This window comes from Rutidosis leptorrhynchoides, chromosome 8 (assembly GCF_046630445.1).
Source record: "Rutidosis leptorrhynchoides isolate AG116_Rl617_1_P2 chromosome 8, CSIRO_AGI_Rlap_v1, whole genome shotgun sequence".
In the NCBI taxonomy this organism is placed as follows: Eukaryota; Viridiplantae; Streptophyta; class Magnoliopsida; order Asterales; family Asteraceae; genus Rutidosis; species Rutidosis leptorrhynchoides.
The window spans coordinates 370458105-370473436 of record NC_092340.1 but is presented as its reverse complement, the minus strand read 5'-3'; the positions used below and the strand labels follow the sequence as shown (position 1 = coordinate 370473436).

General features: G+C 30.5%; 2 protein-coding genes across 4 annotated transcripts; one reads left to right on the top strand and one right to left on the bottom strand.

Moving 5' to 3' along the window:
- Positions 1-323: 323 nt before the first annotated feature.
- On the top strand, positions 324-4236 carry LOC139862952 (protein PTST homolog 2, chloroplastic-like). 3 transcript variants are annotated; one of them, XM_071851580.1, is made up of 7 exons: positions 324-1018; positions 2142-2305; positions 2864-3024; positions 3122-3267; positions 3341-3488; positions 3603-3671; positions 4003-4236. In XM_071851580.1, exons 1-7 carry the CDS (start codon positions 498-500, stop codon positions 4099-4101), a joined length of 1308 nt encoding a protein of 435 aa, XP_071707681.1. In that variant the 5' UTR covers positions 324-497; the 3' UTR covers positions 4102-4236. The 3 variants fall into 3 exon arrangements, with proteins under 3 accessions (XP_071707681.1, XP_071707682.1, XP_071707680.1); XM_071851581.1 differs by having other exon boundaries at positions 2861-3021; XM_071851579.1 differs by having other exon boundaries at positions 2861-3024.
- Positions 4237-4780: 544 nt separating this feature from the next.
- Positions 4781-5179, bottom strand: LOC139864743 (uncharacterized). The gene has a single exon (XM_071853314.1). It carries the CDS (start codon positions 5177-5179, stop codon positions 4781-4783), a length of 399 nt encoding a protein of 132 aa, XP_071709415.1.
- Between the last annotated feature and the right edge of the window lie 10153 nt (positions 5180-15332).

Sequence of the window (15332 nt, the reverse complement as noted above, 5' to 3'; positions counted from 1 at the left end):
GCATTCTCAAGGTTTTTTTATAACAGAAAGGAAAGGAAACCGACAAATTAAAAATTGATAGTGATTCTCGAGTTTTTATTTTAAGTGGAAAGGAGAAGAGAGTAGAGGATTAGAAAGTATAGTACAGTTATATTTTGTTAACAACACTCTCCGCTCATAGTATGGTACATTCCGCTCATAGTATGGTACATTTATGATAAATATTTTTGAATCTCTTAAATAAGTTTTGAAGCTATCATTGTCAGTTAAAAAAACTCCGTTAATGTTATACTCCGTAAGTTTTAAGTTTAGGCTTTATTTATCTCAAATTTTGGGGAAAATATCGGGAGAAGTGTAGTGTAGTCAATCCATTATCATTTGTTGCGTACTGGCATCTTCACACAGGTCTTGTTCGTTGCTTCCAAAACCGTTCTTCTTTATTTCATTCAGACACCACAATCTTGTTTTATTTGCCCCCCTACCAACCCACACCAACTGTTTGATGAAATGCCTGAACCATGGTTTCACTCATTACAAACTCAAATGCACATACTTTAATCTTTTCAATTGTTTCTTCACTTGGGATTAGAACCAATTTCAAGATTAACTCACCAACTGTGTCAATGTTGGTGAAAAGAGAGAGCTTTTTAGGGTTTAAAGATTTCAAGAAACCAAGAACAAGAAATGGGATTTTGTGTACAGTGTCATTAGAAAATGAAGTAGAATTAGATTTAGAGAATGAGATTTTGGAGTTTATGAAGTGTTCGAAGAACCCGAATGATTTCCCAACCAAGAAAGAGTTATTGGAAGGTGGAAGAATTGATTTAGTCAATGCCATTATCAGTAAAGGTGGCTGGCTTTCATTAGGTTGGGACAACGATGATCAAAATGAAAGTGAAAATATGGAATTTAATGACATTAGGGATATAGATACAGAAAATATAATTATATCTAAGCAGTCCAATGATGAGTTGGGCCCTTCTTTGAATTCTTACAGTTCATCATGTCAACTATTTGTATCACCCTCTGCCGGATCAATGTAAGATCTTATTATTCTATTTGCAATAATTAAACGCATTGCATACTTACCTAGGACTAACTATTTGTGTCTGGTTCGGGTTTGCCTAGATTGTATCTTGTTTAGTTAAGCATGTCGAAACTCGAAAGGTCCAACCTTAATTTAGACACTTTAATTAGACGTGATAGTCCGTTTATGACACAAACAGAAATAAGAAAAGGTACACAACAGATTATAAAAGGTTAGAGTCAGAATATTTTGTGGCATATCATAAATTGAGGCATCGCATAAACAGCTATAAAATACTTTGGTTAATCCTGATATGTTGAATTGTGATTTTCGGAAAAAACGAAATTGAATTTTAAAGATATATAGTAATTCTTACTTTTTAATTGTATTTTTGAATGGGATGTCGGGTCGAAAACAGGTTGGACCCTAGCCTAACCCGTTTTTTTATTTTAAATCGTATTTTTACCTGTGTCAGCATGTTTAGGAGCCTAACCCCTTCATAATTTCAAGTTGTGGGTGAACTTCCTTCATACTTTTACTGCATAAGCGATCAAGTCCCTTAACATTTTTGTTGTAGAGATCAAGTACTCAGACTTTATTACCACCGAACTATTGGTAGAGTGGTAAAAAGCCTCAGTTGGTTCTGGGCCCGTATCCTTGAAAAAAATAGGTGCAGGTTCAAATCCCGGGAGGGAGAGTTTTCTCCAAGGTTGTGCCTCTGGTCGTATCCTTCACTCTGTGCGGGCCAAGCAGTTAACCTAAAGCATTCAGGGTACGCTTTGCGCGCTGGATGCGAGGAGTTTTTTCCTAACGGGTGTGTGGGTTGCAAATTAGAGGATTCGATGCCAAAATTGCCGTTCTAAAAAAAATAGTACTCAGACTTTATTTGTTGGGCAGAAAATAAACAAAAATTGTGGATTTTAATTAACACAAAATGAACAAAGTTTTAGGACTAAAGCACTCTTGTTTTAACCCAAGAAACAAACCGTAAGAACTTGATCAATAACAGGAAAAGTTGAGTGATTTGACTGGTAATTCGACGAAAAGGACTTAATAACTCACGTTCTATATATGTTTGACTCACACATTAGAGTGAACTGATATATAGGGTTTTTTTTTTTTTTTTTTAAATCAGAGAAACTGTAGTTAAGGAAGATGCTGGAATAGAAGGTATACTGCATAGATTGGAACGATATAGAAGCTCGTCTTTTGGTATTAGTATGCGACAAAATGGACACGATACACATGATTTGAGCAAGGTCAATGACAGGGGCCGAGATTACGTCTTTGCTGATGTGGGTGAGTCATGGTTAACTTTTGTATGTTGATAGATCCAGAGCCTGCAGTTTCTACTTAGTTAGTAGTTACTTATATGCATATGCATGTTATGTTTATATATCGAGGATTAAGTGTTTGAGAATGTATTAATCTCATTGCCCAAAGTACCATTGTATGTATCAAACTTTTTGTTTATTTGCTATTGTATGTAGTGGACCTCATATAACTTCTAAACCAGAGAGGTGGTGGATAATGTGGTTACACACTGATATCATCGGATGCATACAATAGCAATAAATGAATGCTTGATACATGAAGTGGAAAATTTTAAGGTTTTGATACACACAATAGAATTTAGGTATAGTTTGATGCATTTCGAAACACTTGTGTCTTGCTTGTTGAAATTTGCCCAAATTCTATGTTTACTGTATAAAACCTTCTAAATCATTTTATCTAAAAATTTTCATTATCTTTGGGGCAATATACTTTGTTAGTCATGTTAAATACGCGAATTTTTTCAATTTTTATTAATCTCTTATTTAATATCCTTGTATTGCTATTTGTTTTCATCTTTAGCAGTCGCACAGACAGATCTCGGTGAAAAGTCAAATAAAAGAGAAAACGAGGACTCAAACGATGATTCAAACTATATAAGATCTCGACTTCAACAAATGCAACTCGAGCTTTCTTCATCCCTTTGCTTGTTAAGGTCCAAAAGTGAAAGAAAGAAACCAGATGTAGTAAATTCTATAAGACGTGATAGATCTGTTCACACTTTTATATCGCACAAAAACAAAAAATAATTAAATTATGATCATCTTATGAAATAATTATCAGGCTCATCAAACTTCGTCCAGCGAGCTGCAACACATATCTGATACATGGGAGTTTCAAGAAAATGAGATAATGAGTGCCAAAAATAGGTTGAGATCAATACGTGCTGAGCTGGCAGTTTTAGAGAGGAAGATGTCGTTATCGATTATGTAAGCATTATTCATATCGATTTTGGTAGTTTTCTTCAGTGAAATACAATATGCTTACAGTTTTCTGTTGCAGTGAAGCGCGTAAAGTAGTTGAGGCGAAACAAAAGATAATCGATAACGGATGTAGGACTTTACAGGTTCTTATTACAACCTGCATAATTTGGCCTAATTCGGCTTCTGAAGTACGTTTAGCAGGATCTTTTGATGGTTGGACTACTCAGGTGGGTGATTAAATCATTCAGAAATCAAACCACATTGATGTATTTGATGCATTTATACAATTGAATTTCTTTTATATGACTCCACTGATAATAACTTATGATGATGTAATACAGAGGAAGATGGAAAGATCACAAACGGGTGTTTTCTCTTTTTCGTTAAAGTTGTATCCAGGAAGATATGAGGTAGCAATCTTCCCTAATTCATTTTGTGATTACACATATTAAAGGTGATAATATCAGTTCATTCACTTATGAATGACTGTCAATGCGAAGCTTTAGGGGAATTTGTCAAACGGGGCGAACTGGTCAAAATGGGCTAACTTGTATTTTTATTACCTGGTTTGAGTTTGAGTCCTCCAACGATTGAAATTGAAATCACTGTTTAAAAAATTTGTGCTTCTAAACTCATCCTGATCTGTTTCCGAGCCCGTCTATCTTGCCACCTCTACCAAAGATTATCAATCAATTTTGTCATCAAAATGAAAACTTACATTTCCATTTCTCTTTTTTGCAGGTTAAATTCATTGTTGACGGTGTTTGGAGAGTTGATCCTCTACGCCCTGTCGTTCACTACGATGGGTATGAGAATAATGTTGTTATCGTACATGAATGAACGGCACTCCACTTTGGTTAGCAACTAGCCTACAATAGCTTCTTATTTATTCTAGCTTGTAGCGTAGATTAATTGGTCATCAAAGTTCGATATCTTTGACCTCTATATTCTTTTGAAATCATTAATTATTAATTTTCAACATTTGGAATGTAAAGTTTTTATAGCAAAACTTGTTCCCTTACAATGGGTAGTTTATCATTGTACTTCCTGAACGAACCATTGATTTAGGATATACTCCATGATTTTTCACACCCAATTCCTGGCTTGAACCAAGGTTTGATAGTAAGTACGAGAAATTACTTTTAATTCTATATACAACAACAACAACAATACCCAATCCCACGACTGTAGAGTATGAGGGAGGTGGAGTGTAGACAATCATTCCTCGAACCCTAGATTAGAAGGAAGTCACTACTTCACCCGCATGTATTACTTTTTTTTTTTTTTTTTTTTTTTTTTGGTGAAAGTGCATTATATTACTTAACAATTAACAATACAATACACGGGCAGAGCATGAATCTAACCCAAAACAACCAAAATACAGCAATCACAAAACAAACAAAAGAACACGAGCACCTTAAACCCATTAAGGCACCCAAAACACCCTGCTACCTTAGATCAAGTTGTCCCATCTTTCATGACACGCTAACACTAAGGAGCAATACCCACACGTACAATATCAGTTCCAGCTTATCTGCCAAATCTTTCCAGCCTGCTGCACACTCTTCGTGTGTTTGACTTTTAAAGTCAACAGTTTGACTTTGATAAATTCTTGAATTTTCATACTCAAAACTTGACTATCCCTTTTCATACCTTTGAAAATTCGACTATTTCTTTCCTGCCAAATGTAATATACAGTAGCTGCTATTACAATTCTGGTAATAACACTCCATATCTGCTTTTTAAAAGGATACTTCTCCAAAACTTCAATAACAGAAGCAATTTTATGTGATAAACCTTTAAATAGCAGCTTAGACTTCATGATATCCCACACATTTCTGGAATATGGGCATTCAAAGAATAAATGTGCAACAGAATCAGGAACTTCATCACACAATGAGCAACTATATGACTTCATCACGCATGTATTACTTTGATTCTATATATAATGTATAAATAAATGACATAAGTTTGTGCATCTGATTTAGGGATTACTCAAATGTATCAAAACTTATTTTCATTAAATAATTTGGTCAGACAAATAGGCAAGTACTTTTTTAAAATTATTTTAGATCCTTGAATATATAAGGAGTAAACATAATCTACAAAGCCTGAAATTACTTAATTATTACTTATTAACAAAATTAGGCACTTGCTTCCCGACGTTTGTTCAAAATTGCACGAATGCTACATTTTTTTTGGTCGGTCACTAACGTTTGCACTAGTTATGCGGTTGGTCTATCAACCTAACGAACCGTTATAATATACCCTTAAAAAGAAACGCGTGCGAAGCACATGAGGGTATAATCGCTATTTCAAGTGCTTCTTCTCTTTCTTTCTTCTCTTTTCACTATATTTAAAAAAAATCACCTTTAGCCGCCTAAAAACTTTTTTCCTAATCTGTAATTATCACCATCAAACACTAATTACCCATCAAACACTAATTACCTTTCGTGTGGTTCGTGAAAGGACCCGTCCTAATCCATTCGGAAAAAGTCCACATCGATTATAAACGATTCACAATAGTTGATTACATCGCGAGACACTTGACCCCTATATGATACATTTTACAAACATTGCATTCGTTTTTAAAAAGACAAACTTTTAATACATTGAAAGTTGACGGCATGCATACCATTTCATAATATATCTAAACTATAAATGACTTGATAATAATCTTGATGAACTCGACGACTCGAATGCAACATCTTTTGAAATATGTCATGAATGATTCCAAGTAATATCTTTAAAATGAGCAATTTCACAGCGGAAGACTTCTTTCATACCTGAGAATAAACATGATTTAAAGTGTCAACCAAAAGGTTGGTGAGTTCATTAGTTTAACATAAATAATCATTTCCATCATTTTAATAGACCACAAGATTTTCATTTTCAGTTCTCATAAATATACGTCCCATGCATAGAGACAAAAATATCATTCATATGGATTGAACACCTGGTAACCGACATTAACAAGATGCATATAAGAATATCCCCTATCATTCCGGAAAATCCTTCGGACATGATATAAAACGAATTCGAAGTACTAAAGCATCCGGTACTTTGGATGGGGTTCGTCGGGCCCATAGATCTATCTTTAGGATTCGCGTCAATTAGTAGATCGGTTTACTAATTCTTAGGTTACCAAGTAAAAAGGGGCATACTCGGCTTCGATCATTCAACCATATAATGTAGTTTCGATTACTTGTGTCTATTCCGTAAAACATTTATAAAAGCAGCGCATGTATTCTCAGTCCCAAAAATATATATTGCAAAAACATTTAAAAAGGGAGTTATGAAACTCGCAATACTGTATTTTGTAGTAAAAATACATATGACGTCATTAAACAAGTGTATGGTTGGCCTCGGATTCACGAACCTATATCATTTGTATATATATATATATATATATATATATATATATATATATATATATATATATATATATATATATATTAATACATATACAGGAAATCACATAATTTTCCTTTATTAATTATATATTATTTATGTGTTTGTAGTTTATATAATTTATATTAAATTCTATTTAAAATATATACATATATTATATCTTAAAGTATATGTTATATTTACTTATTTTATATATTTTTAAAATGGTTGAAATCTATACACTTAGTTATATTAATATATCCATATATATATACATAATTGTTTAGTGTCATATTTATAAATTAATAGTTTGTTATATGTAAGTTTATATATACATATACATATATATATATATATATATATATATATATATATATATATATATATATATATATATATATATAATATTAATAGGTTAGTTATATATAGTTATGTGAAATACTAATATAAGTATAGTATATGAAATAAGTATATTTTATATATATAAAAAAAAAATGATAGTTTTGATATTATTTGGTTACTAATACACATAATAATAACTTTATTAATAATGGTAATAATAATAACAATAAATATTATTTTTAATGATGCTTATGTTAATAATAATAATAATAATACTAATAACTATAAAAATGATACTAATACTAATATTTAAAGAAAATAATAATAAATTTTATTATTTTCAAACTACTGATAATAATAACAATAACGTTCCTAATTATGTTAATAATAATAATAGTTATATTTAGTAACAACCATAATAATATTAATTTTAATTATTTTAATAAACATATTACTAGTATTAATAATAATAACAACTAATAATAACAATAATTGATAATAATAATAATAATAATAATAATAAAAAAAATAATAATAGTAAATAAAAGGGTTACAACCTTTGATGAGAAGTCCAAAAAAAAGAATGCTGCTGCCGGGACTCGAACCCACGACCTCTCGAAAACCCACACTATCCTTAACCGTTGGGCTGTAGCCCGATTATCTGATTTAATACCTAAAGTAAATTTATTTAACCCGATACAATTTGTTTTCCCTTTCTCTTCTCCTTCCTCGTTTAATCATTCACTCAGATTCCTCATTAAATCGGCCAGAGGCAAAACCAAGCTAAAATCTAACTAATTATTTAGTTTTAGGACTTGAAATATGATTAGATGAGTGAATTAAATCGTTTAACAAAAAAAAAGTATAAAAAGAGCTGCTACTGTTCGATATACACCATGAAGAACACAAAATCAATCTCGACTTTTGAATACGTTTTAGAATAAGATACCTGAAGAGATTACGTTCCAAATCACTCCTAAAAACTCTAGGAACTATCAATTTAACATATATCATAACAGAGAATTCGAATTCGTTCAAGAACATTTGTTTGACTTTTTGAAATCTAAACTTTGACTCCAAAATTGAGATTCAATTCGATGAATTGATGTTTGAAACTTTCCAGAAAGATTAAGTATATGATTCCTAACAACACAGCATTTACACTTTTTAAAATTTCTTTTGAAATCAACCTAGTATACTTCGAGTTCAAGAACAGAGTAGTTTTCTCGTGTTCTTCATACATTTTTGTAAAGTTAAATAAAATTAAACGCTGTGAAGGTTTTCCGTGGTTGGAAATTGATAAGGAATATCGACTGGTACCATTTTACACTGAATTGGATTGAGTTTTTATATTAATTATTGTTTGACAGCAAAATTTAAGCATGTACCAAATAAATAAATAAAAAATTAAAAGGAGATTGGGACTCCTAACAGATTTTGGACATTTGCTAGTGATTGGATCGTGATTAGTACTGAATTTGGATTCTAATTACATCGTGATGGATACAAGAAACAGATTTGGACGTTTCCTTGATTTACAGTTCATAAAACAATTGTTATAATAATTATTTAAGTATAATAATAATAATAATAATAATATTGTTAATATTATTAGAAATATTAAAAATACTAATAATAACAATAATAGAATTAACAATCATAATGTTACTAATCAAATTAATACTAATAACAATAATGATAAAAAATATAATGATAATAAATAATAATTTTTAGTAATGATATTAATAATAATCATAATAATACAAAAATTATAATTTTTCTAACTATTAATAATCATAATGATATAACTGATTAAATATATAAATGTTATATTTATATAATATATTATAATAACAATATTCTGATATTAATATTAATATTAATATTAATAATAATAAGATTAATCATAATAATATAATAATTATATGTAACAAATTTCATATAATACTTTTTAAATGACACAATACTAATAATAATATAACAATTATAATTCAACTTGTAATTACATTTAATTTATTAATTATGTAATAATTATATTATATATGATATGATAATATTTATTGAATATTTATATATTTTATACATATTCAAATAGTTGTTAATATAAATCATATATATATATATATGTATATATATATATATATATATATATATATATATATATATATATATATATATATATATATATATATATATATATATATATATATATATATATATATATATATATATATATATTTATATATATTTATTTTATTGTTAACTTAACTATTTTATTTATTACTCTACTTTTTAATTTCAATTGATTAATGTGAATTTTATTACTCAAATATTATATATACCCTTATATTTATATTTATATATATACATATATATATTTATTTACAAACAAATGTTCGTGAATCGTCGGTGATGGTCAAAGGTCAAATGGTTTCATGTAAACTATTCCAAAAATTTAAAGACTCAACATTACAGACTTTGCTTATCGTGTCGAACTCATATGAAGATTAAGTTTAAATTTGGTCAGAAATTGTCGGGTCGTCACAGTACCTACCCGTTAAAGAAATTTCATCCCGAAATTTGAGTGAGGTGGTCATGGCTAACAATAAAAATGTTTTCATGACGAATATGAGTTGATAAGTAGAGTTTTATTATCATTGAATAATATGGATAAATTTGATTATTCGAAGAGCACGAATGAAGCTATCATAAAAGAATGAAATGAGTAAAGTAAAAATTTTTTCATTTAAATTTTGACGTAGTCAGGTTTGAATTTAGAAAATAAGGTGCGTCTTAACTTTTGACGTAGAGGGTTGAATTCCGGAATTCAAGGGATTTAAAGAAAATCTTCGAAATTTAAAAGATTTGATTCTTCGACGAATAAGGAAATTAAGATCTCTATAATTAAATATGATGATCTGCCTCGATTACTACGTCTGATATTTCCATTATAAATTTACCTTTTCCGTTTCATTATTTTCACCATTCCTATACTCAATCCCCAATTTCAAAAGATTGCGAAAATGCTTAATCCCGTTCTAATCCTTAATATTTATCTAATTATCATTTCTGTCATCCTTCTTTTCAATCTTCCACCAGAAGAATCTGTTTACTTCTACTATTACCTTGGGGTGATACTATTCTTAATTATACCGTGTCTTTATATTGCTATTCGTATTAATATTCACGGTTTGTAATCTCCATGTTGTTATTGAGCTTTATATTTTCTCTTATATTTTAGAGTCCCTGCTTCCGTCTTCTATAATTATCGTCATTCACAGTTAATGCTCTCTTTTATTTGCTGCGATTTATACCCCCTTTCTCTTTCGGAGCTTCATGCTTTTGTTTTCTTGTCGCAAGTAATGGTTCAGAATTCATAGATATGGAGTTTCGATTGAATATGCCTAATGTTCTAAGAAGGAAATCGTCATGGCACGATCTTGTTTTGTCAAATTACCATAATTCAAGAGAAAAGATAGAACTATCAGGAAGATATGTTCTCGATATGTTCAGAGATTAGACAGAACGTAGGAGTCGTGTAACATGGCACATGATGACGTTATGATCTCTGAATCATCATGTTCCATTTAGAAACTCAGCATGACATACTGTAATATAATCACGTTGATCAAGTGTCATTATATTATACTAACTCATGCATCAGTTCCCAACATTACTTCAATAACATTCATATTTTAAGCTCGAAAGTTTACAGAATATGGAAACTAACAGTTTCTATATGATGTAACACTGATAGCACGAAGAGATTTATGATTTCAGATAAGAATAGTTATGAAAATATCTTCAGAAATATGGAGGATATTTATAATGAAAGATACGATGATATCTTGGAATTTCTAATATCGAAGGATGGTGAAGAAATTTTTTTCGCAAGAGTTTGGAGTCAGAAGCAAGGTATTCGCTAAAGATTTCATCAGAAACAGAATCATCAGGATTCTTAATGTACAAGTTTAGTCCTTGTGATTTGTTCAGAGACTCCTTTGTAGTTTGCTCAATCAGTTTTTCAGTTTCAAACTTTTTCTGAGCTTTGCCAACATACATTTCTTTATCATCAACTTCTGGTTGTTGAGGTCGTTTACAGTTTTTGTTGCTTCATTCAACTTTTCAAAATTCAGAGCATTAATTCGCAGACTGGGTGCTTTTCAGAATTTCAGAATGGATGATTATAGTTCTAAGAGATAAATGTTATATGGATACATATAACTGTTGCTGTGGAAACGTTGCGAGGCTCACAATGCAGATTTGCTGATTCCCGGTACTTGGTATGGCAATTTTTGTTATAGGGTATAGATGAATACAAGATGGGGTTTCAATGAATATAATGATTTTTCAAAAAGTCCAAATTCATTGAAGTTGCTGGTAATTTTACTGCTAATGTGGTGAAATATAAACGGTTCTCCGGTAACGATGACGACAGGCAAACTTATATATTGAGGTTATAATAAGGCTAATTCGAATGGAAGTCGAAGTTGATTTGTTGAAGCTGTGATAAAATTGGCTAATTTGAAAAAGAGATGCAATGTTATTTTCGTTAATAACAATGCCAAAGGAGCTAACACAGACACGTGTTAAACTTTTACTTAGGTTCCGGGAGTTTTCAGGTGCATAACTATATGCATCAATCTCTTCTTTCGTAGATGAAGTGCGGTTGGTTCATCCTCTCGATTGAGGTGTTTTCAAGAATTATGAAAGGTTTGAACGCAGATTGTAATTATCAAGATACAAATTAGGTTTAAGATGGAATCAAGTGGCAAACTTGAAGAATTATTTAGTTTCATATGTTATAATCAATATTTTAATTCATTTTAATTGTCCAATGTTGATAGTCCACAGTTAGCAGTGTACAATTTGTAATTTAATAATTCATATATAGTTTACTATATAATATTCGAATTAATTAATACGTATCGTGACCCGTGTACATGTCTCAGACTCGATCACAACTCAAAGTATATATATTATTGTAGAATCAAGCTCAACCCTGTATAGAGAACTATATCATTACTGCATATAGAGTGTCTATGGTTATTCCAAATAATATATATATATATATATATATATATATATATATATATATATATATATATATATATATATATATGTATATATGCGTCGATATGATATGTCAAAACCTTGTATACGTGTCCCGATATTTAAAGTGAGTAAAAATAAATAACAGAAATTAAATGACGATAAATAAAGTGCATAAAGTAAATAACGAAAATTAAATGACGATAAATAAAATTGCGAGAATGTAAATTGCGATAATTAAATTGCGATAATTAAAATGTAATCAGTTAGTTAAGAACAATTAGCTAGGAACAGTTAGCGTGGATTCTTAACAAAATTCCTCATAGTTAATTTGTTTGTTTCTAACAAATTTTATTTTGTGAAATGTTTTCTTCATTATGCCACTCGTTGGATTCTGATAGGTCAAAATCCAAATATGAAATTGAAGGAAAATGGTTATTCTGCGGTAAACGGATACGTATATCGGTGGATGTAAGTAGGATAGTAAACGACCGTTTAATCAGCTTCGAAGAATGTACATTGTAACTTATTAATGTGAAATCTGAATATTCCTCGGGTATTACCTACCCGTTAAAATATTTTCATCATTAACAGTTTGTACGAAAGAATTTTTAATCACAATTCACAATCTTTATGAAAATATACTTACATATATATTTTCTTCAGATGTAATCATGGATTTAATGAGTCAATATGTTATTATACTCATTTGATTTATCATTAGAACAATACTATATAATCTCTAAAACATTAGAGATTACATAATCGCTATGTCGAACGAAGATAAATGATGTAGAACGATTCGTAGATTGATGATTATGCTCGAGGTACATAATGAGATGTTGAGGCATAGATTGTTGATGGTACTGGTGCCGTTATTGATGGTACTGTTGGTGTCGGTGATGTTGCTGAAGCTGGTATGTTTTGCACCATATTTTCCAAGGCTACAACTCGGGCGCGAAGCTCATTGACTTTATTACTCCGGGATGATTGTCGGTATGAACGAGCGAATGAATAAGGTTTTGAATCTAACTTGGGATATAGTCGTGGCGAGATACTCTGGAAATGAGAGAGAAAATGGTGTTATGAACAGGTTCGCCGGTAAGTGCTTCAGGTTCTTCACCAAGAGTGCAGGTTGGTGAGTGGAAAGGATCGCCTTCTTCTCGTCTCCATTGATTTAGTCGACTACGAAACCATAAGATGAATTGGGGATGGCTGATTGGTTGATTCATTCCGGTGACACTGCTTTCGGAGCTTGAGTGAAACTCTATGTCGGAATAGCTGTCGGAATAACAATCGAAATAGTTATCGGAATCTAAGGGACTCGAACTGATTGAGGGACTCATCTCGTACGATCAGATGAAGGATTTTCGATAAGGAATAGAATATGATGTAGATTAGTACCCTGCAATACATAATTTACATATGCATATATAATACTAAAATCCCGTAAGTTATGGAGGAATCTACGGAAGCTGTCAGGCAAAGGTAACAATAACAGATACGCTAAGGTATGAATTTTGTCTATACACCATTCATGCAATCAATGCAGTAAGATGTGTCTAGACTAAGAATGATAAGCAGAAAATTTTCGACACGAAATGATAAGCAAAACTTTTGACATGCAGACACGGTCGAAGTGTAGTGACCCGAACTTTTCCATGTTTATATATATTAATTGAGATTGATATTTACATGATTAAATGTTTCCAACATGTTAAGCAATCAAACTTGTTAAGACTTGATTAATTGAAATATGTTTCATATAGACAATTGACCACCCAAGTTGACCGGTGATTCACGAACGTTAAAACTTATAAAAACTATATGATGACATATATATGGATATATATATATATATATATAGTTAACATGATACTATGATAAGTAAACATATCATTAAGTATATTAACAATGAACTACATATGTAAAAACAAGACTACTAACTTAATGATTTTTAAACTAGACATATATGTAACGATTATCGTTGTAAAGACATTTAATGTATATATCATATTAAGAGATATTCATACATGATAATATCATGATAATATAATAATTTAAAATCTCATTTGATATTATAAACATTGGGTTAACAACATTTAACAAGATCGTTAACCTAAAGGTTTCAAAACAACACTTACATGTAACGACTAACGATGACTTAACGACTCAGTTAAAATGTATATACATGTAGTGTTTTAATATGTATTTATACACTTTTTAAAGACTTCAATACACTTATCAAAATACTTCTACTTAACAAAAATGCTTACAATTACATCCTCGTTCAGTTTCATCAACAATTCTACTCGTATGCACCCGTATTCGTACTCGTACAATACACAGCTTTTAGATGTATGTACTATTGGTATATACACTCCAATGATCAGCTCTTAGCAGCCCATGTGAGTCACCTAACACATGTGGGAACCATCATTTGGCAACTAGCATGAAATATCTCATAAAATTACAAAAATATGAGTAATCATTCATGACTTATTTACATGAAAACAAAATTACATATCCTTTATATCTAATCCATACACCAACGACCAAAAACACCTACAAACACTTTCATTCTTCAATTTTCTTCATCTAATTGATCTCTCTCAAGTTCTATCTTCAAGTTCTAAGTGTTCTTCATATATTCTACAAGTTCTAGTTACATAAAATCAAGAATACTTTCAAGTTTGCTAGCTCACTTCCAATCTTGTAAGGTGATCATCCAACCTCAAGAAATCTTTGTTTCTTACAGTAGGTTATCATTCTAATACAAGGTAATAATCATATTCAAACTTTGGTTCAATTTCTATAACTATAACAATCTTATTTCAAGTGATGATCTTACTTGAACTTGTTTTCGTGTCATGATTCTGCTTCAAGAACTTCGAGCCATCCAAGGATCCGTTGAAGCTAGATCCATTTTTCTCTTTTCCGGTAGGTTTATCCAAGGAACTTAAGGTAGTAATGATGTTCATAACATCATTCGATTCATACATATAAAGCTATCTTATTCGAAGGTTTAAACTTGTAATCACTAGAACATAGTTTAGTTAATTCTAAACTTGTTCGCAAACAAAAGTTAATCCTTCTAACTTGACTTTTAAAATCCACTAAACACATGTTCTATATCTATATGATATACTAACTTAATGATTTAAAACCTGGAAACACGAAAAACACCGTAAAACCGGATTTACGCCGTCGTAGTAACACCGCGGGCTGTTTTGGGTTAGTTAATTAAAAACTATGATAAACTTTGATTTAAAAGTTGTTATTCTGAG